Source organism: Sceloporus occidentalis, unplaced genomic scaffold (genome assembly GCF_023333645.1).
Source record: "Sceloporus occidentalis isolate IW3139 unplaced genomic scaffold, rSceOcc1.0.p SCAF_132, whole genome shotgun sequence".
In the NCBI taxonomy this organism is placed as follows: domain Eukaryota; kingdom Metazoa; phylum Chordata; class Lepidosauria; order Squamata; family Phrynosomatidae; genus Sceloporus; species Sceloporus occidentalis.
The window spans coordinates 1,585,610-1,608,694 of NW_028317112.1; the positions used below are offsets into that span (position 1 = coordinate 1,585,610).

Here is a 23,085-nt window from a genome sequence, read left to right on the forward strand (position 1 = left end):
TATGCAAGAATATTTTTCTTCAGGAGCATAACCCCCAGCGCTGTATACACTAATAACCCCCCCCCCAGCGCTGTATACACTAATAACCCCCAGGGCTGTATACAGTAATAACCCCCAGCGCTGTATACACCAATAACCCCCCAGCGCTGTATACATTAATAACCCCCATCATTCTATACAGTAATATCCCCCAGCGCTGTATACAGTAATAACCCCCAGCGCTGTATACAGTGATGTAGGTTGGCAATGACAAAAACCTTGTTTTATCCCATTTTGTTCCAATAAACTCTCTTAACTGCACACCTGGAGACCCCCATTGTTAATATTTTGAGTGATTTTCCCTGCTCAAACACCGGTGGCGACTCTAGGAACAATATATAGGGGGGGCACATAAGATACCACAGTCAAAACTGGTGGGGCGCTAATAAGTTCCACCACTAAATCATGCCACTGAAAAAAACTAAATATATATATATATATAAATAAGATGCCAAAATACCGGAGTATTGCAGTATGCAGTGATACCTTTTTTATTTGTTTAACGTAATACTTAAAAGACGAGCTTTCAAAAGGTTTCCTCTCTTCCTCAGGTATTGCTTCAGATCTGAGAAAGAGATGAAAACTTTCGAAAGCATTTCCTTATAGCTTATAAGTGCAGAGACGGTGCAACCGGCTCTCGAGCTGCCTGGTTGTTGTGAGCAGTGCTGTAGTTGACTCCTTTTGCGCCCGAGGCAGGAATGGAATATTGTGCCCCATCCCCAGAGGTTATTTCATCTTCACTGCCCTCACACATACCAGCCCATAAACACACATATACACATACACTGGGCTTACACACACCTCCCCACACACACTGCCTTTACACACACACATATACACATACACTGCCCTCACACACATCTGCCCATACACGCTGCCTTTACACACACACATAGACATACACTGCCCTTACACACGACTGGTCGTACATGCTGCCTTTACAAACACCTGCCCATAAACACAAATATACACATATACTGCCCTTACACACCCATATACACAAATGCAAACTTATTATTTATGGCAATGTCAATTTAGTCTGAGACACCGGAGAATTAAATAAGAACCATGGGATTGCAGTCCCAAATCCCGCCGAGCTCTACCTCTGTCCCGAAAAGTATTATGGGGCAAAAACTAGAACTTTTTTTTTTTAAAGTAAAAAAAACAAAAACAAAAAAACTGTAAAAATTATTTTTAATCTGATACTTGTAATAAACAATCGTGGGAGTATCACCCAGATATTTTTTAGAGGGTTTCATTTGTACGTTGCCAACTCTAACACCCCGGTTGTCCTCATTTTCAGAGGAAGTATTTCTATGCATTCATTAGTAATTCATCCAACACACGATATCAGAGGGACCCTCCACCCCATCCAATCAGGTATTTAAAGGGTCAGCAAAGCCTCATAGCAAACCTTAGGTTAAAGAGCTGTATTGAAAGCAAAACCTTTTAAAACAAGCTAAGAATTAAACATAGTAAGATTGTAAGCTCTTTGTGCAAGTCCATCCTCACCTGTTCTTTGTGTCTAACTGTCTAATTGTTATGCTATTTACTACTTGTCATGTCCTGTTTACCCATTGTACAGCGCTACGGAATATGATGGTGCTATATAAAACAATAATTTTTATTATTATTAATAATAAACATGAAAATAAAAATAATGTGAAATATCTGACTTTTGAAGGAAAAAAACATCCTCACTTCCGACAGGTTTTTTTTTTTAAGTTGTATAACAAAATATATTTTTGAAGGTCATTAAATGGTTACATTTCAGGAAGCTTTTGCAATGTAACAACTTTAGACCCCTTGTTATCTAAGTTTCATTATTCTTAATATAATATAATATTATATATGACATATATTATTATTATTATATATTATTATTATCATTATTATTATTATTATTATTATTATTATTATTATATGTTATTCTGGATGACATCTCATAGAGATGGATGTGCTCACCTTCTCCGCTCAGCCTCCTCCACTATGACTGGGGTTTTTTCCAGGAGAGCCGAGAAAAAGCTTCTTCTCCTCCCGGTTCACCAGAAACGAAAGTGAAACTTATCTAAATGATGTGATGGGAAACGAAATCTTTGCAGAAGTTTAACCCTTGCATCTACATACTCTTGGTGGATCCTTATCATAGAAACATAGACGACAGAAAAGAACCATTCGGCCATCCAGTCTGCCCAACCTCTGAATACTTCCGTTAGTCTCTGGCCTCATCTTATGTCTAGCTTAGCCTTATGCCTATCCCGTGCTCGCTTAAACGCCTTCACTTTATTAACATCTACCACTTCTGCTGGAAGGCTGTTCAGTTGCCACAGCTCCGACCATTTTTCCAGTTTACCAAAATCATTTGCTTTTCTGGGTCTCGGGGGAAACTGCGGGTTGCGGGAGTGGCGTTGCGGCACGCTCTCCACTCCCAACGAAAAATAGCATGTGTCCCACGACGTCAGCGGGACCGCACACAGACTTCAGCGGGACCTCCGACCCGCATCCCGCAAGGGGGGGCTCCGGGTAGCCGGAGGCAGAAAGTTCCCAGGTATGGTCCTTATACATACTGCTTGGGATATATAGTGTGACACTATAAACCCCAGGGAGATGGTTTGTTTGGGCACAAGTGTTATACAATTCATGTATATGGGTCCCCAGGGTGGAGAAATTGGAGAGCAGGGTGGGCCAATGCTCCATTCCCCCTTCAACTGCCCTGGAGTACTTTACTTAGGATCCCTAAATTGAGTCACCTGCGTTCAAGCAGGGATACCAACCATACCATAATGGAAGCAAAAGCACCAACTGGGACTCTTAGATTTGATCACAGCGGGGGTAGAATAGGAAGAAGTGAGCTTCAGACTGCGCGACCCTGAGAATCTACCTCTTCACCCTGGGACTGTAAGGTTGGTACAGCATAACTCCCATCATTATATACCAAGCCTGAAGGTGATACAGAACATTAAACTGCCCCTTTAAACTCCCGTACTCCAGCACTTCACAGACGTTCCTTCATTCAAGAAAAGCAAACATATGTAGAACATACAAAAACTACACAAGTTTAATGGACCTTTCTCACTCTGAGGTCCTAACAAAGCAAACCTGTTTGGTGAGCGCGTCGGGTTTCGCTAACAATGCTCCCTGTGAACAAAGTAGAATTATGTAGAATACACCTTATTTTTATATGGTTGTTCAGAAAACACCAGTGAGCAAGCAAAACACTTTTCTTTTATTTCTTATGGGATTCATATTCGACTGCAGGATATAACTGAACGGCACTATCATGAAACAAAACATGGGATCAAAGAAAACAAATTAAATGACCCCGGGTCAAAAGTCTTCATACCCTTAGTTCTTAATCCTGTGTATTGCCCCCTTTAGCATCAATGGCAGCGTGCAATCTTTTGGAATAGTTGTCTATGAGACCCCAAATTCTGGTAGGTGGTAAAACTGCCCATTCGTCACGGAAAGATGGCTCCAGGTCATGCAAACTCTTTGGTCATCTTGCATGAACCGCACATTTGAGATCTCCCCAGAGCTTCTCGATGATATTAAGATCAGGACACTGTGATGGCCACTCCAGAACCTTCACCTTTTTTTTTTGCTGTAAGCGCTGGAGGGTCAACTTGGCCTTATGCTTAGGGTCGTTGTCGTGCTGGAAAGTCCAAGGGCGTCCCATGCGCAGCTTTCGTGCGTTTCAGAATTGTCTGCCAGTATTTTCTGTTAACACGCTGCATTCATCTTGCCATCGATTTTCACGAGATTCCCTTGGCCTTTAGAGCTCAAACACCCCCAAAACATCCGTGAGCCACCTCCATGCTGGGGATGGTATTCTTTTCGGTATAGTCCTTGTTGACCGCTCTCCAAAGATAGCGCTCATGGTTGTGACCATAAAGCTCTATTTTGGTCTTGTCACTCCAAATTACGCTGTGCCGGAAGCTGTGAGTCGTGTCAAGGTGTTGTCGCGCATATTGTAACTGGGCTTTTTTGTGGCATTGGCGCAGCAAAGGCTTCTTTCTGGCAACTCGGCCATGCGGCTCATTTCTGTTCAGGTATCGTCGCATTGCGCTCCTTGAGCAGCCTGTATTTCTCCCGGGGTTACCTGTGGGCTTTTCTTTGCATCCCAAACAATTATTCTGCCAGTTGTGGTTGAAACCTTTCTTGGTCTACCTGCCCTTGGTTTGGTATCAAGAGATCCCTGAATTTTCCACTTCTTAATAAGCGATTGATTATTAAAGTTCCATTACCGTGTTCCGCAGGTCTTTTGACACTTCTTTTCTGCTCCCCATGGCTCAGTGCGTCCGCGTGAGAGCCAACAAACGCATTGACTATTTATACACAGACACTAATTGCAATTGAAAATAACTTTTAAATTAACCTTTAATTCCCATTTTAACCTGCGTGTGTCACCTTGTGTGCCTGTAACACGTCCAAACATTCAAGGGTACGGAAACTTTTGATCAGAGCCATTTGGGTGATTTCTCTCATCATTATCATTTGAAAAGTGTGATAATGAATGGCTTCATACGACCACTAGCCTTAAAAAAAAAATTATTTTTTCATCATCAGTCATATTTTCAAAATCAATGCCAACATTTCACAATTTCTGCAAACTTTTGAGCCCAACTGTGTACTAGACTCGGGCGCCGGCCAACTCTTCGTGTTTGTCTTCGTGGGGGAAACATTTTTTGTATTGCACAATTGCAGGATTTTATCAATGCCATCAACCAATGAAGTACACCTTCATTGGTGCTCTTCCTTGGTTGAGCCCCTGATGAGCCCCCAGCCGGCGACCAATAGAGTCATTCTATTGCTCACCATAATATATGGTGATAAGGAGTCAGTGTGCATGTCTAGTAGATTAGGCTAAAAAATAAAAACAGCTAGAACACATGACAAATACCCACCTGTGAAAATACTGAGTTATGTAAACATCAGAACCATTTAAAAAAAAAAAAAAAAAAAGAAAACAATACATTACTTTTGAAAACGTATTTTTAATGTAATAAAACTTTTACGTGGGAGATCCCTTAAAGGGGAACATCTTTCATACGCATTTTTTTGTAGGGGTGGAATCGATACAAAGGTGACAATTATCGTTAAAGCAACATAAACGTCCTTATAGATTGTAAGCTCTCAAGAACAGAGCCCTCTTCTCCTTCTGTACTGGTATGTGTTACGTAAAGGAAAGTCATAGTTAACTTGGATATTAATTTATTTTTTTTATATTTTTCTGTGTTGGCCAAAAGATAAAAAAGTATCAACTTCTTACATGTATCCCTTTACATTAAAAAAATATATATATATTTTTTTTTTTAACATATAGCAGAATTTTTTTTATTATTAATAGCCCTTTGTGCCGGTATCAAAATGTAAAAGCCTTTAAATAGTAAACATTTGTATCGGTTAAATTTTTTTTTAAAAAATCCCTGCCTCCATACTATAATGTATACCCCTGCAATGCCTATGGTATACAGCAGGGGCGTCCAACCTGAGGCCCTCCAGCTGCTGCAGGACTACATCTCCCATAATGCTCTTTCAGCTAAGGGGCTGGCTGGGGAGGCTGGAGGGCCGCAGGTTGGATGCCCCTGGTATACAGGTTCTTGGGTTCATATTGAGCTAGCAAGGTTTCTTGCTGCAAGTTATTACCAGACATGTACAAGGTAGCTGTTATCATATAACTTACTTTTATTTGAGCAAAATTGCTACCTTTTTATTTAAAAGCTCCATAAAAAAATGAACCGCTTTAAACATGCGTCGTGACATGGAGAGAGATGTCACAAATATATTTTGCGGGGGGGGGGGAGCCTTTACCCAGCATAAGTATGCTGTATCATTTTTACATTGTCAGACATATAAACATATAATAGTTATATACTGTGAGTATATTATATATATATATATATATATATATAATATATACACATTCACACATCTACACATATACACACACACACAATTTAATAAGTAAATGGCTCAGGGTCTGTGTGCATGGAAGTCTTCCTCCTCCTGTGCCATCGTGAAAGAAAAGTCTCTTCGGTTTATAGTAATAAATCCCAGTACCCTCAGCCACAGTCTGTTCAGTTTTATAACTTAGAATTCCTTCTTCTCCTGTAGTTGAAGTTTTGTGACCAAAGACAGACCACATAAGAAGCGCTCCATTTACTGTTTTGGAATGCAGCCATCAATCTGGATCTCCGCCGGCCAGCCGCTGTATCTGTTCTTCGTTTCATGTGAATGGTTGATCTACAAAAAAAAAACAACTCATGTATTATAAATATATATATATGTATATACAATAAGAGGACATAGTCTTAAATTAGAGGGGCAAAAGTTTCAAATTAATATCAAGAAATATTACTTTACTGAGAGGGTAGTGAATGCATGGAACAGCCTTGAAGCAGAAGTGTAAGATGTTAATACAGTGAGGGAGTTTAAGCAAGCATGGGATAGGCATAAGGTTAAGCTAGATATAGGATAAGGCCAGGGACTAAGGAAATAATTCAGAAATTGGTCAGACTGGATGGGCCGAATGGTTCTTATCTGCTGACACGTTCTATCTTTCTAGCTGTAACATAATTACAAAAGGGTTTCTATAACAATCAATTAACGTTTTAAACTTAAACTTGGATCAGCGAACACAGCATGCCATTGGAACACAGGAGTGATGGGAGTGACAAAAGGCCATTGGAACACAGGAGTGATGGGAGTGATAAAGGGCCATTGGAACACAGGAGTGATGGGAGTGACAAAAGGCCATTGGAACACAGGAGTGATGGGAGTGACAAAAGACCATTGGGACACAGGAGTGATGGGAGTGACAAAAGGCCATTGGAACACAGGAGTGATGGGAGTGATAAAGGGCCATTGGAACACAGGAGTGATGGGAGTGACAAAAGGCCATTGGAACACGGGAGTGGTGGGAGTGATAAAGGGCCATTGGAACACAGGAGTGATGGGAGTGATAAAGGGCCATTGGAACACAGGAGTGATGGGAGTGATAAAGGGCCATTGGAACACAGGAGTGATGGGAGTGATAAAGGGCCTCTGTACGCCTATGAAGAGATCTCATTATAAATTAGCTGTTTCCAGCTACAATAGTCATTTACAACATTAACCCCGTCTGGAACTAAATCTGAGATCTCCCATATGTAGAGTGCAAAAAATATTTTAGAAACACCACTAGAGGGCAGTAATAAACAGACTATAATTCCTCTGTTCAGCAAACCACGATGATGAACAGAATATTAACACGTGTTTTGGGTAATAATATCGGGGTATGTCTTAATTATTATGTAGTTGATTACACTGGCTAAACCGCTTGCTAATAATACAACCGATTGTCCCATTTATTAATTTCTCCCAACATTTCCAGGGGCCAAAGAGGGACACGTTGGTCAGAGGTTTATAGACTGTGTCCCAGTCACCTAGTCTTAAGACATATTAAAGTCATGCGCTTCTTCATGTCCATGAATATACTTCTGGATAAGCCCAATACAGCCAATCGGCACGGCAGTATCCCCATGTCCTATTGGCTATTTCCAATCTAAAGCATCAATACCCTCAGTTGAGCCATGGACATATACACTGGGTGTCGCGACGATTATTTTTGGAAACTGTTCCGTGGGAGAGATAGGAAGATGTGTGAGCCTGTAAAGCACCAGAATAATCGTACCTTTTCTTTTTCCAAGTTTTCGGGCAATTGTGCGCCTTTTGCAGCCAGAAATGTCCACGCCGACCTGAACTTTATATTACGAACCTCTCTACTTCCAAGACTTTCAAAGAGTTTCTTTGCATCTTCAGATAACCTGCAACAAAAACCAAAGTCTTAAAAATCAGCAGCAGGAACAATGCAGTGATCACTAAGGGCACCTAAAGGAGGCTTTGGGTTTCTGTCTAGGATGAGCCTCATGTTGGAGAATGAGGTCTTCTGTAAAGAGCGCGAAAAGTTCATTTATATGTCAGGCGACGGATACATTGCGGGATGCCAAGGGATGAACCAAACTGGTTTTACTTACCGCTTCCAGCCTACGTTAATAGCCTCTGACTCCTAATACACAATGTGCTTAGTTTAAGGAACATAGGCGAGGGCCAGATAGCTGGCAATCCTTTCCTGGAAAACGCTTGCATTTCTCTGCAGCTTTTTACATAATGTCACAGATACATAATCAATCGACACTACCATTCTTAACACTTTAAAAGTTTGGGGTCACTTAGAAACGTCCTTGTTTTTGACAGGAAGGCACATTCTGTCAGTTAAACCAGCGTGAAATAGATCAGAAATCCAGCGCAGACGGGGTTAATGTTGTAAATGAGTATTGTAGCTGGAAACTGCTGATTTTTAATGGAATCTCTTCATAGGCGTACAGAGGCCCTTTATCACTCCCATCACTCCTGTGTTCCTCCCATCACTCTTGTGTTCCAATGGCACGTTGTGTTCGCTGATCCAAGTTTAAGTTTAAAAGGCTGATTGATGGTTAGAAAACCCTTTTTGTAATTCTGTTACTGCCCGAAATATCCTTGTTTTCCCATCAAAACAGCTGAGTGACCCCAAACTTTTGAATGATAGTGTATGTATTTCTGTAAGTGAACTGGAGGTTCTTAAGATCTCCCAAACCATTAGTAGATGTTATAAGAATAAAGGGGAACTTTTAACTTCCAATAAGTCCCAAACCCAGGTGTGATTCCCCGCTAGCAGGGCAAGTGAGTGAATCTATTCCTTAACATTCTGAATATCATTGTTCCACAAACTTTTGAAGACAAAAGACACAATAAACCCTGAATCACTTACAGTCTTTTCCCAATAGGAAATTGCTATCACTGACCGCATTCTGCTTTGTGAGAGACATAATCGTGAAGTGGTCCTAAATGTCGGTGAATCATAACCAGGGGTAGAACGCACACGCTTCTCAACATCCTTCATGTCTTGTTCTTTTTTTGCAGTTTTTTTTAAACAAGAAAGGCTGATCGGGTCCAACCATCCATTAATCGAACCCAAGACTACGGCCAGAAATTCTCGTATAAGAGAAACCAAGCAGAAATGTGACCGGTAACTGGAATCTCTTGGACAATCTTGGGTTTGAGGGACTATGGGTGGCACAGAAGATCCAGCTATGGCTTCCATCGTAGGATACGCTTAAGGAAAGATTTTATATCTCACGGTACGGCAATACCCCATTCCATATTCCATTCCTTGGTTCTTCACAAAACATACTATTGAGCTTCTTTGTAATGTTTGCGATAGATAGATAGATAGATAGATAGATAGATAGATAGATAGATAGACAGACAGATACACATATCGATAGATAGATAGATAGATAGATAGATAGATAGATAGATAGATAGATAATGGATAGATAGATAGATAGATGGATAGATAGATAGATAGATGGATAGATGGATAGATAGATAGATAGATAGATAGATAGATAGATAGATAGATAGATATAGATATTAGTCTTTCTTACTTTGTAGATGCATCATCATGGCTGGAGATCATAAGAAGTGACCCTCCTGGTATATTTTTAATGAAATCAATCATTGCTGGCGAATAATCTGCGGATGAATAACAGAATGAACGCGTTGGGCACTGGTTTCCGATGTTGGTAAAAAGAATCCCACCATACAGATGATTTGCTACATAGTTTCCTCCTTTCCAAACGTGGGCCGGTTGCACCTTCACCCCGGACAGCCCTGTAGTTATGCAGCTAGCGACGGTCAGAAGCCACTTTTATGATGGCGACAGGGATTACATGTTCCGCATTTGTTTGGGTATGTGTTTTTGGAAGAATACTCACCTCCTTCGTACATATCGAAAGTTTTTATATCTATCGGTTTCCAAGTTTCATCTACAAAAGAACACAGAACCAAATTATTAGCCTCTACCACTTCTGATAGAAGGTTGTTCCACTTATCTACCACCAACTCATTAAGTAAAAACACGCAAAAAAAGAATATCACTCTCCCTAAAACAATTCTGGTTTTACCAACATCTCTATCTTTATTATATATATTTATATATATATATATATATATTATTTTTTTTTTAAAAAAAAGGTCTTACGGTTAACAGCAACGATGTTTATTCCTCTGTCGCCAGATTTCGTTGGTCCACCTAACAAGCTGAAATGGAAACACCAGAGTTACGCCCAGAAATCATTAACTGATGACGTATAACTTGGTCATGTATGTTATCCACCCCATGCCTGGATAGCCGTGGGCAGCATATACTTCTATAGAGTGTATTAGAGGCAACCAGGCCATGTTTTTGTCTTATGAAGAATATGGCGGGGGAAACACGTAGCAAACCATGCTGTGGCGGGGGAAGGGTAAACGAGTCGGGACCCAGTTTGTGGTTATATGCGTGGGACCACCCACCGTGCGGTGCCCACCCTTAACGCATCACAAGGTGGCCTAGTGGCGTCACCAAGGCTGGTGTCACCCAGAGCGGGTAATCATGGCGTCATCAATATGGACCTCCTCCCGTAAGAATAGTTAACAATGTCCTCCTATAAATAAGTCCATTTAAAACTCACTAGCGCCTTGACAATAATATGAATCAAAATGTAGTTTGCTCTTACAGTTCATCATCCAGACAGATTTCGGGCAAAAAGGTTTTTCCTCCCCCACTCCGGATGCGATAAGGCAGCTCGTTAGGAGAGCAGACTGTCCATATTCCACATTTCTGTTTCTTAGGGGCAGGAGCTGTAGAGAGAAATCTTTTATTTCAATCAATTTTTAGATTTTTTAATGATTTTTTTTTTTTAAAAAAATCCTTAGGAAAGGGAGATATAGAACACAAAATCCTGTGTACGTGAAAATGGGAAAAAGAGGCGTTGGGTTTATACGTCTAGTTCTAGCTTTTTAAATCACCTTTACAGCGCTTCTTAATTCTTTTGGGATAGACGTGAAGCCCAGGAAGACTCAGCACCGAATGACATTTGAGGTCTTGAATCGTGAAATTAAATAAAATATCATTTTTCTAAAACAGAACAGATTCAACCGATTTGGTGAGAACCTGGCGAGCAGGAACCGCAGCCACCTACCTTTCAAAACCGGCTTTAGTCCTATTTTCTGCATGTTTCCGATGGCCACCTGTATGGAGTCCTCAGGTAAGAGTTCTGCAAACAGGTAGCCCAGGTACCAGGCACATACCGAGGCACAAAGCAGGCCTAGTACCTTCAGAGAATCTACAAGGAAAAGAAAGATTGGATTACGCAACCTATCCCCAACGCAGATGGCTCTACTTCAAGTACAATAGTTGATCAATACATAGTAATCGTGTAAATGTATAAAGAAGAATAATGAATGTGATAAATGCTTTGTCACGCGTGGTCGGACTTGCATGACTTGTATGACTCATGCCTAGCTGGTGTAGTAAAAATTAGTAATTATAATAAAAAAAAAAAAATAAAAAAAAAATATATATATATATATTGTGGCAAAGTTAGAGAGGCTTTCTATGTCAGTAGCAGGTTGGAGCGCTTTCTATTCCCAGCATGAAAGTGTTAATAGATGGAAGTCTTTATTGGCGATGTTAATGTATTTGACGTAGGCTAAACCTACACATCAAATATTAACAGAGAATAATTCCAACCCAACATTCCCCGAGAAGCGTTGCTCTATATGAATCACGGGGAAGCGGTCGCCCCCGGGGCAGCGCTGCGGACATATCAAAGAGGGGCGTTAGTGGATGAAGAACGCGAGCGCTCGACTCTACCGATAAATACATTTCAAAAGCAATTTAGAAATGTAGCCAATTAAAAATATTTATATACATATTTTGGATCAAAGAGATGGTCAGATAAGATCTCGGAGACTACAATTCCCATGACTCACAGCCAGAAAAAGAATGAGGGTTATCAGAGCTGCAACCCATGAAAGCCAGTGCATCAGAGGTGCTAAAATGGGGTCATATAGGTGGAAATGCGTATTTCTCCCCAAGTTGTGTTCCTTTAGTACAATTATGGCACCGGACCCATTCTTAAGCATAGCTACCCCCTGCGATACATTGCGCTTGCCCCCAACACGCATCAAAAGAGGGGATGGGACAGGACTACCCGTCCTCCTTATCCCAAGTACCACCTGGCGCCGTTTAGCTGCAGAGGGCCGCAGGAAGAGCAGAGGGATCTCCCCAACTGACCGACGTATGTACAATTACATATAGAAGACATATTTACTAAGGGTTAAATATTATGTATCTGATCATATATGATGCCCCCTACAGTATGTGGGATGTATAACTGAGTTGATGATTCTCTTCTGTGAGTTTAAACATCCCAGCAGGGGGCAGCACTTTACACGCATATACGTCATGGATAATGGCTGATGCGTAGAGTTCTGGAAACGCCATCTCCATTAAGAGGAGGGCCACTGAATGGTTAGCAGGTTAGTGGTCATAATCGAACTCTAGAGGGTCAGAGGCTTACAGTTTTACTTTACTCAGAGGTCAAATAAATCAAATGGAACGGCAACTCAAACCACGTATTTACTGATTAGTAACTGAACGGCGGGTAATCATCTTTCCAAGGTTACTCAAGCTCAAAACGTGGAGCGCCCACTTCAACTGCCAAGCCGGCACCCCTTAGATAAGACAGTCAAGCAATACATTATTAAATCCATGTAATACGGTAATTCCTTTATTAGGGATCATAGTCCCGTAATAAAAATATATAGTATCAAGCGGTGAACAAAAAAATAATAACAAAAAACGTACCAGCCGCTACAACAGAGAGCCTGGATAACGCGTTTCGCACCAAAGGTGCTTTCTAAAAAAGCTGGCTTCTCTATACAGGCCTCCCGTAAAATAGACCTACCAATTAAAACAATTAAGAACGCATGATGAATGTAACAACCTTAAGCTTTCAACAGACTATGTAGTAGAGGCAAAATAAGGGGAACAGCCTCCCAGCAGATGTGGTAGAGGCTAACACAGTAAGGGAATTGCATGGGATAGGCATACGGCTCCTAAATCTAAGACGAGACCAACGAGTGATTAAGGTCTTGAGTCTTTACAGCAGGAAAAACGGGCGACTAGACGAGGGCCGAATGGGGCCGATCTGCCGGCGAACCCTAGGTCTGTATGGGGTTCCTAATGGGGAATATTTATTATGCTTTTCTTTTTTTTCTAGGTTTTTAGGTTTTTTTCTAGTGGGACAAGTCTGCAAAATGATCTCCATGACCAACCAAAGGCAAACCAAGAGACAAAGAACTGGAGTAGGTTGGAGAAGTTAGAATGGAGTTTATCCAAACAGGAATTGCAACCGGACTTACGAGTTTAATCACCGGCTGTTCTTATGTTAATGATGCGGGTTAAATGATGTCACACTCGCAAAACGCATAATTAACAGACTTAACACTAATAAAAGCAGACAGAGCTTCCGACTCCCGCGTCTCGATCCTGATTAATGCTCCCGATACATTGTATTTAACACAATGGCTGCTCATGCTTGACATACTTTCATGTCATGTAAAAGGATCTCAAGCTCACCATAAACGTCTCCAGAATGCAACGGCCGGATCAAAATATAGATCTAAGCGCACCATCCGGCCCACTTAGAGGCTCTGTTCCACCACTGGACCATGGATGACCACTGATGGTGGGAAGAAGTTCCATTTGCCCATGCTGAGAAGATCAGGCGTTCCATAGGAAGCACACGTTGCGTAATTTAAAGGGCTTCACCTAGGCGTCCTACGTGGCTGCTTTCAGATTGAACACCAAAAAATAAAACGTTATACAAGCCTCCGAGATTTCTGTAAACCCGAGAAAAACATGAACGGAAGCTCAAACGCCACAACAGCCGATTGCTCGGTCCCTTATTAGACAGTAATTTCCCCTAAATGGGACAAACAGCGCTATAAATTTATGTAACCGAGTTTGGCATTTAGAGGATCTTTTATTTACCGATTCCCTGCTGTTTCTACAAACGTTATTGTGGTTTTTAGGGCTATAGAACCCTGTGAGACCCTCATACCCAGCAAACATTCCGAGCTCCTAGAAAAGAAGGGCATCAGGGAGGAAAGAGGGGCATCAGGGGAGGAAAAAGGGGTACATAGGGAAACAGAGACTGCCCTTCCTAAAGTGGGACACTTGGGATGTGTGTTCTATCTCTCCAACTAGAGAAGACTTTCTCTCAATACTCCCAGGAGTCGTATAGCTTGGTCGCCTTAGTAATTGTAGTCCGCATTCCGCATACATGCTGCCTGAGAGTTACTTCAGTACGTTTCTATTTTATTAGCGCTAAACAGGTCTCATAGCCCACACTGACTATTGGTCAGAAGTGCAAAATTTGCATATTTAATCAGTTTCCTATAAGCAGCAATTTATAGATTGCAGTATCATCGTGTACTGATCTTACACGCGGTATATCCTGCCGGCTCGTACATACATCCTATACACATCCTGTACATAATCACTGCGCACTGATCTTACACGCGGTATATCCTGCCGGCTCGTACATACATCCTATACACGTCCTGTACATTATCACCACGCACTGATCTTATACGCGGTATATCCAGCTGACTCGTACATACATCCTATACACATCCTGTACATTATCACCACGCACTGATCTTACACGCGGTATATCCTGCCGGCTCGTACATACATCCTATACACATCCTGTACATTATCACTGCGCACTGATCTTACACGAGGTATATCCTGCCGGCTCGTACATACATCCTATACACGTCCTGTACATTATCACTGCGCACTGATCTTACACGAGGTATATCCTGCCGGCTCGTACATACATCCTATACACATCCTGTACATTATCACTGCGCACTGATCTTACACGCGGTATATCCTGCCGGCTCGTACATACATCCTATACACATCCTGTACATTATCACTACGCACTGATCTTACACGCGGTATATCCTGCCGGCTCCTACATACATCCTATACACGTCCCGTACATTATCACTACGCACTGATCTTACACGCGGTATATCCTGCCGGCTCGTACATACATCCCATATATACGTCCTGTACATTATCACTACGCACTGATCTTACACACGGTATATTCTGCCGGCTCGTACATACATCCTATACACGTCCTGTACATTATCACTACGCACTGATCTTACACGCGGTATACCCTGCCAGCTCGTACATACATCCCATATATACGTCCTGTACATTATCACTACGCACTGATCTTACACGCGGTATATCCTGCCGGCTCGTACATACATCCCATATATACGTCCTGTACATTATCACTGCGCACTGATCTTACACGCGGTATATCCTGCCGGCTCGTACATACATCCTATACTCGTATTTGCATAGAGGCAGAACTATATATTTTTGGAGGCTTCAGTATCCACCAATCATTGGTCGGAGACGGGCAGAGGAAAAGGAATGTTGTGTCCTCACCCAAACCAATCAGCTTTCTGCTTCTATAATGTTCCTGATTTCCTTTACATACAAACTAATAGACTTGTGAATTTGTTTTCTCACAAACTTTATTTTTAACGAAAATTGCCTGTTTTGTGCTTTCGAATTGCAAAAGTTCAGAAAATGCATCGTGATTCGTCCGTTCGTTGCTACGTGTAGCCGCCATTACATGATGAGGTAAAGTGGGAGGGGCTGTGTGTGTGGGAGGGTACATTTCAATGACTGATCAATGACTGGTAGAAGAAGACAGAAAACGAGGAGTGGTCTCATTGATGGTTATGACTTTGATTGATGGGCCCAACCACCTGTGGGAATTTTTCCTTAATTTTTTCTCTCTGACCAATCAGCATTTACAAGGGGAGGGGCAAGCATTAGATATATAAGTGTGGGGAAGCCATTTTAACGTGTCAGTAGCAGCAGTTACAGACTGGTGGGGGTTGGAGTGTGAGACAGTGACAGCTTAGCAGAGGCTGAGATTGATGCTCATTACTCATATACAATACTGCGACTTAATGAATAGTTTATTTTGGTTTTTTTGTGGTGGATTGGAAGCTGTAGTGACTGCTGTAGCGATTACAGGGAGTGCGGCAGACATTTTTCCGCTCAGTGGAGTTTAGTTTACGCCAAACCTGTAATTTGTGTACAAGTTGATTTTTTTTTATTATCATATCCTCTGTTATTCCTCATTGATAAATAAATATTGGTGACAAACCCAGGCATTATAAATATGTATAATATATAATATTGGTGGAATTCAGTCCTGCTCCGGAGTGGCGGGTCACTGGATTTTCAGATGTTTTTCGTTGTTTACAGAATTTTCTTTCCTTTTCAGGCTTCACCTCCTTTCTTCAGCGACGGCTTAAACCTCCCAAGTGTGACAGTGACCATTGTCTTGGTTGTGAGCTGGTTGTGCAACAACTCATGTCAGCTTGTCATATTAATTGAATTCAGTTGCACTATTAATAAATTAGTTGTCTATCGCAAAAAGTTGGCAGGGGTGTTATGGTTCCAGCCCCCCCCCCCTTCACTATTCATTATGAAAGGCCGACACAGGCAGGTTTCTCCAGCGAGAAATGTATAATGTATCATTTAATAGGTGAGAAGACTTAGGACAGGGGTGTCCAACCTGTGTCCCTCCAGCTGCTGCAGGACTACATCTCCCATAATGCTCTTTCAGCTAAGGGGCTGGCTGAGGAGGATGTGAGATGTAGTCCTGCAGCAGCTGGAGGGCCGCAGGTTGGATGCTCCTGATTTAGGAGAAGACAACACAAGATCTTCTTGCAGCAGAAGCTCGCTAGGGTCCTTCATAATGTACAGGGAAGTCTAGGAGTGGAAACAAAACTCTCCTGCAAGCTCTTCTTTTAGGGAATAGACCCCAACGAGCAGTAAATAAGATTATTTCAATTCTCCGGAACCTTTTGTGAAACAAACCTTTCTGAATTTTGAGAGGCTCTGCAGCAGCTCAGGTGTATTAGAGTCCTCAGCAGCAACGAGAAGACGAGTGCAAATTATGGGATTTTAACAGATTAGCTTCCTGGTTTCTCAGCAATTCAAAAGCCACAATCGCGTATGCAACACTAAAGTGGGATATTCAGAGCCTCTGTCAATATATAACACCTGTGGTTAAGACGGGATTGTCATAACCACACTATTGGAAATAGGTTAGATTACGACCAGAATCCCAGGATTATCCAAGCACTTGACCAAAAAGCAAAAAGGAAGGAACTTGTATTCTTTAGCCATATGTACAAAGTGAAACTCGGGTGCAAAATTTAGAAGTAGTTCTATCACGGTCGCAAATACGAGATTGATCCAATCAGCAGTAACATTCCATTGGTTGCCATGGTGATGAGACCACTTTTCAAACTTTCATACAGATCATTTTCTATGCATAACGTCCATATCATCCAAATTTAGTATTTAATAACATATATATATATATATATAATAAAACTGCTTGGAAATAGGAAGACCCATCTAGTAGCCCCAAAGCCTAAATTAAATGCCACCAAGTACCCCAAACCCCACGCATAAGGAACTTTAAAAAGGGGTTACTTACTTGCGGAGAGGAACCTGTAATTGACCATGGTGAAGGTGGGTTTTCTCCTTATTTACAGACAGGGATGTGCCCTATTCCCTGCCGGACCCCCGACGTGGCGTGGAAAGGGACAGTGGAGCGGGGATTGGTCTGTGAGGAGCTGCACCGGCAGCTGAATGGGTATTCTGGTCAACGCATGCTCGGGTAAAGCCGTCACTAGGGATCGCTTTCCACGCCCTAGAGTGACAGGTGTGACCACTTTGCTTTAGACATAGTGACAAAAGGGCTGTGGCATCAGTCACGCAGATAAGAATCAGACTTGGGACAGGCTGCAGAGGCAGGTTGAACAAGTCACGCCTCGACACGCTAAACAGAAACCAGCCGGGCCTGTTTCCCCGGGTTTATTAATTAACAAAGTAAAGAAAGCCTTATGAACCTGACTGTATTTAGGGCATTCTACTTGTGCAACTGAAGAGAATTGTTCTATAAATATATAATGTTTCCGTTATAAGTGAAAGAAACTAGCCGGTATGATTTAGCCATACATGCGCACACACACATACTTATACTCATATTGGACCCATGTTGTCTGACCATTTTCCCTGATGTAAGTACTCCGACCTTAATGCGTCATTGGTCTCGTCTTAGAGTCAGATATGCATATCCCGTGCATGTTTACATTCCCTCTGTACATTAGCCTCTACCACTTCACCTAGAAGGCTGCTCCACATATCTACCACCCTTTCACTAAAGTAAAATTTATTCCACCTAGGTTTTAGATTATGGCTTCTTTGAGATAAACGTCCCTCCTGTACTTTGTTAAATCGATTGATCGCCTCACCTTCCCTTTCTATAAGTCTGTATTATAATGAGATGTATAAGGCGTTACGTCCTGTTTACCTATTGAGCCACGCTAGGGAATATGATGTCGTTATATAAAACAATAAGTATCAACATTTTTTATAACCCCCTTTCTACAATTAATATTTTGTTAATGTACCCAGTTAATGGAACAGTTTACTCTCCCTGAGTTTAATACATATTAAAATGTGTGTTCTGTATTATGCATTAAATAAAGCACTTATACGTAGTAGAAACTGCAGCTTTGCAGCTGCCCTCCTCCTCTGTGGCCCGATGATACCATTGATTGGCTGCTTGAAGAGGCCAATCAGTGGCAGGGAAGCACTCCCTTTGGAACAGGCAAGCTTTCCGAACACACACGCGGGGGGCTGAACAGACCCCCGCCTGCAGTGTGCCAATGCTGGGGCTGACTGAAGGTAAGTATATCGCATACAGGGAGATGTGTTTTGCTGAACATGTCGCCTGCACAGAATATAGCTGAGGAACAGGCAAAAAGGGGCAAATAGTGGGATTTTGTATAATCTTACTACTTATATTTTCAAGGGGGACACCACAAAAATGCAAAGGGACCACACAGCTATGGTCATAGACGACAAAGGAAGGGATTCTTTACAGTGAGGACAATAAAGGTATGGAATTCACTTCCAAGGGAGGTGGTGTTATCCAACACATTAGAAACCTTCAAAAGGGGCCTCGATATTTTCTTAGAAAGGCACAATATACAGGGATATAAATAGAATAACATTAATATTTTAGAGCTTCTTGATCCAAGGAGAAATCCGATTGCCTCTTGGAGTCAAGAAGGAATTTTTTCCCCTGGTGGCAGAATTCGAAGTAGCTTAATTAGGGTTTTTTTTTCCTTCTTTTGGATCAAGAATAGGAAGGTTAGGTAGAAGGGTTGAACTTGATGGACTTAGGTCTTTTTTCAACCTTGTGAACTATCTAACTATGTATGTATTAAAGCACACATGATGGCGAGAGTGTCCCTTTAAAGGAACCATTTGGTCCTCTACTGTAAAAATTAGTGATCTGAAGCTATTTTCATACCTCTTGGAATGGTGCGGAGGCAACAGAAGTCAATTTCCAAGCCTTTAGGACAGCCATTCATCTTTAGGCAGGTATAGTGGTATTAAGATCCACTTGTAATGCCCAATCTGCCTTCCTTCATTTATATTGTGGTTAGCCCACAAAAAACAGGCAGGAGGAGATCTGGGGGGGGGCAGTTACGGACAGAACCCACGAAGGATCACCTGCCCTGTGAAAAGTGAGAGCCATGTTCAAAATGTAGTGTTTATCAAAGTAGAACATATGAATTGTATGTCAGGGAGTGTTCTGCAAGCTGTATGGTAGTTCACTTTTTTGTGAGCCGTCAGTTCTCTTTTTCCTGTAATCATCACTATTTGTTTTTACGATGGTACCGGTTTGATCTCATTGATATCTTTAAATTTCTGCCTTGTATAAACACAATGGGCCGCAGGAATTCTATGTATTTTTTATTTTGACACAAGTGCTGTTTTTTTGCAAAAGATACAGGATTTATCTTTCGATTTTTCATTCAGGCGTAGGATGACCATCAGAAAAATGTGAAGGAATGAAAGGGATTTTGAAGCACAACGATGACAAATTATGATAGCAGTCAATACAACCGCTTAACCATTACCCAGCCAAACTACTTGTTTTAAAGAACACCATTCGGAGGTGATTTTTGTTATAGATTTACTCAGAACCCCAAATCCCCTGCCGTTCAAAAGTTTGGGGTCACTTAGAACTTACTAGACTTGGGCACCAGGGGGCTCTTCGTGTTCGTCTTCGTGCTCGTCTTCGGGGGAAAAAAAATCTTTGTATTCCGCGAATATTTGCCCGTTCCCGTCTTCTCTTCGGGCGAATATTCATATTCATGTTAGTTTGTTCTTCGTTTTTTCCGGTTAAGGGGTTAATACAGGGTTAACGCAGCTCTGGCGCCAGGAGTTTAAATGTACGTATGAGCAACTCTATTGGTCGTCAGTAGGGGGGCTCATCTGCCATTGGTTGATGGCAGACGAGCCCCCTGCTGGCAACCAATAGGGTCGCTCGTACAGACTGTTAAACTCCTGGTGCCGTAACTTACCCGGCACATCCCACTGGTCTCCCTGTTCTATCAGTTAAATGTCGGTACGAGCGACCAATAAAGTCGCTCGTACGGACATTTAACTAATTGAACAGGGAGGGAGACCAGTGGGATGTGCCGGGTAAGTTGCAGCATTTGCGTTTTAAAAGTCTGTACGAGCGACCAACAGAAAAACCGAACACGAAGAATGTCCACGAATATTCGCCCGAAGAGAAGACAGGAACGGGCGAATATTCGCGGAATACGAAGATTTTTTTCCCCCGAAGACGAGCACGAAGACGAACACGAAGAGCCCCCTGGTGCCCAAGTCTAGTTACAACTTACAAAGGCCGTGCGAGTGAGCCTATTGGTCACCTGCAGGGTCTTCCTCTGGCATCAACCAATTTGAAGAAATACTCCATTGTGACCTCCAAAGAAAGAACACGAAACAGCATATCAAAAATTGGGTGTTTTTCCCCCCAACTCCCTGAAGCGTGGGAGCGGCCATCTTAACTTCCTGTTCTCCTCGTTGGAGCTGCTGTTCCAGCTATTTTAACTAAATGCAACATTAGAATCGCTGTTCGAAGTTCGTAGTACTGCTTTCCCCCCCAAAAAAAATATTGCCCAAACACTAATTCTTTCATGAAGTAAATACATTTTTTTTTTTTTTTATTCCGGGTAAAACTTAATTGGCATGTGACTCAAAAGCAGGCACTGATTGGTCATCGACATAGAAAAAAAAAGCTTAATAGCTCAGTGTTATTTGTTTTTTTTTCCTCTGTAGGGTTAATCACATAAAACTGGCAGGTGATTTACTAAACAGGGATCAATTACAGTCATTTTCACGGCTCTTTAAACGTGAAAATGGCTGACATGTAGAACGGCGAGGTTAAGTATCTGAAACATTGAACAATAACCACAAATACATGGGGGGGGGAATATATAGGACGGGACAGCAGGATTTCTCAGGGAGCGACACCTCGACAATCCGGTCGTACAATCAGACCTCTCAGGTTCTATATCCCCGAACGCTAAAGCATTGTTTAGAATTTACATTTTAAATAAATGCCCGGCCTTCGGGAGATTAACATTTTTCTGTTGGGAGGGCCAGGGTGCTGTTTTAAAATGTTTAACTCTGTAGATCCACACTGGTTCACTTAGAACCCCTCCAACCTCATTCTGGTGCTCATCTCGTGGGGGGTTCACAGCATTTTCCCATTGAAAGCCTGCAATTGCCTACAGTAACAGTAAGTCTTAGGGTGATGGAATAAGCTACAGCGGCCCTCACGGCTCCTTTTCCCTTAAAATTGTGAATGCCCTGCCTGGCCCTTGCTAAAAAAAATGAAGCTGCTCATTGCCGAGAAGACTAACTTGTACGTCCACTGCAGCGTTGATATATATATTATATATATGCCCATATGTAATAATCTATGACCCCTAAAGTAAATTACATATTTATTTTTTTCATGATTCATACAGTACACTGGAAACTAACAAGTAACATCACATAACAATTTGGACTTAGAATAACAAATGGTAGGGAGGACCTTGCTCAAACAGCTTACAATCTAGAAGCACAATGAGATGCCATATACAAGCTAGTGACGGCCACATTACAGCCACAGAAATAACCGGCGGCATCCTACACGGAAGAATCTCAACATGGGCGTACGGAAACTGAGAGCAGAAAATTAATACTACCTTCCAATTTCCCTTTAGAATTATATACTATATTTCTAAAATAAATTGTGTGTAATCTTAGATACAAGCGCACATATTCTGTAGTTCATTTGTGGATTTAGCTGCATAAAAGACACTTTTTGCTTTGCTGCCACCTAGTGGTGCAAAGACAATATACCCCGCGGCTGTTTATGCAAAGTGTAGCAATGGGGCAATTCTAGACCCAGTTCCAAAAGCCATGCGATTCTACATCCAGTTGGGACTCTTCCATTAAATGTATTCTTCAAATAAATATACCTACCTATTAAAGGGTAACCATACAATATGTATATCTCTTTTAGTGGGAACGTACACTAAAGACTAGAAAAAAAATAATGCAATGAGGACACATAGCGTTCATTTAGAAGGATTTTTTGGACACACGCCACAAACCAGTGTGATAGAGGGAAGACAAATCGTTGCGGTGGCGGGAAGGAGAGATACGTACCGGTATCTGCTGCCCTATCTCACCAGCCTATCATAGAAATAAAGGACCCCTGATGAAGCCGCGGTGTGAAACACGTGTAGAGAATCTATCTTTCTTTTTTGCATTAAGTTTTTTTTTCCAATGCCCATATTGCCTTTGAAGTTTCTGGTACAGGTAATATTAAAAGGAGTAGTGAGAGTTAATGGAATGATACTATTTAATCGTTTTTTTGTTTATTTTAATTAATTTATTTAATTTCTGGACAAAGTGGAACAGTAGCGTTAACGTCTATTGTGGGTCATCGCGTATAGCCAGTGGGCGGTTTTGATGTAGCCAGCTTTTCTATCTCCAGTACCAAGCACTGTAATCTTCTACAATCAACAGTCCCAAAAAAAAACAAAACAATAACCTCCCAAATACGACTTAAAGCGGAAAAAACAAACATTTTAATGATCTGTCCAGACCAATTTGGATTTGAAACAAGAAGGAACTTCCACGTAAAA

The 23,085-nt window shown here is 41.6% G+C and overlaps 1 protein-coding gene across 1 annotated transcript; it reads right to left on the reverse strand.

Annotated features, from left to right (window-relative positions):
- Nucleotides 1-6,198: 6,198 nt before the first annotated feature.
- On the reverse strand, nt 6,199-17,538 carry LOC149281449 (protein FAM3B-like). Its single transcript, XM_089499301.1, has 6 exons — nt 17,511-17,538; nt 11,085-11,228; nt 9,837-9,887; nt 9,507-9,594; nt 7,712-7,844; nt 6,199-6,282 (listed from the first exon to the last, which is right to left on the reverse strand). Exons 1-6 carry the CDS (start codon nt 17,536-17,538, stop codon nt 6,199-6,201), a joined length of 528 nt encoding a protein of 175 aa, XP_089355427.1.
- Nucleotides 17,539-23,085: the final 5,547 nt, after the last annotated feature.

Excerpts from the sequence above, each read along its gene's own strand:
- LOC149281449 (XM_089499301.1), bottom strand. The coding sequence starts at position 17,538 with ATGGTCAATTACAGGTTCCTCTCCGCAA. Across the intron at positions 7,845-9,506 it reads CATGATGATGCATCTACAAA|GTTATCTGAAGATGCAAAGA; the intron begins GTAAGAAAGACT and ends TTTTTGTTGCAG. Across the intron at positions 6,283-7,711 it reads AAAACTTGGAAAAAGAAAAG|ATCAACCATTCACATGAAAC; the intron begins GTACGATTATTC and ends TTTTTTTTGTAG.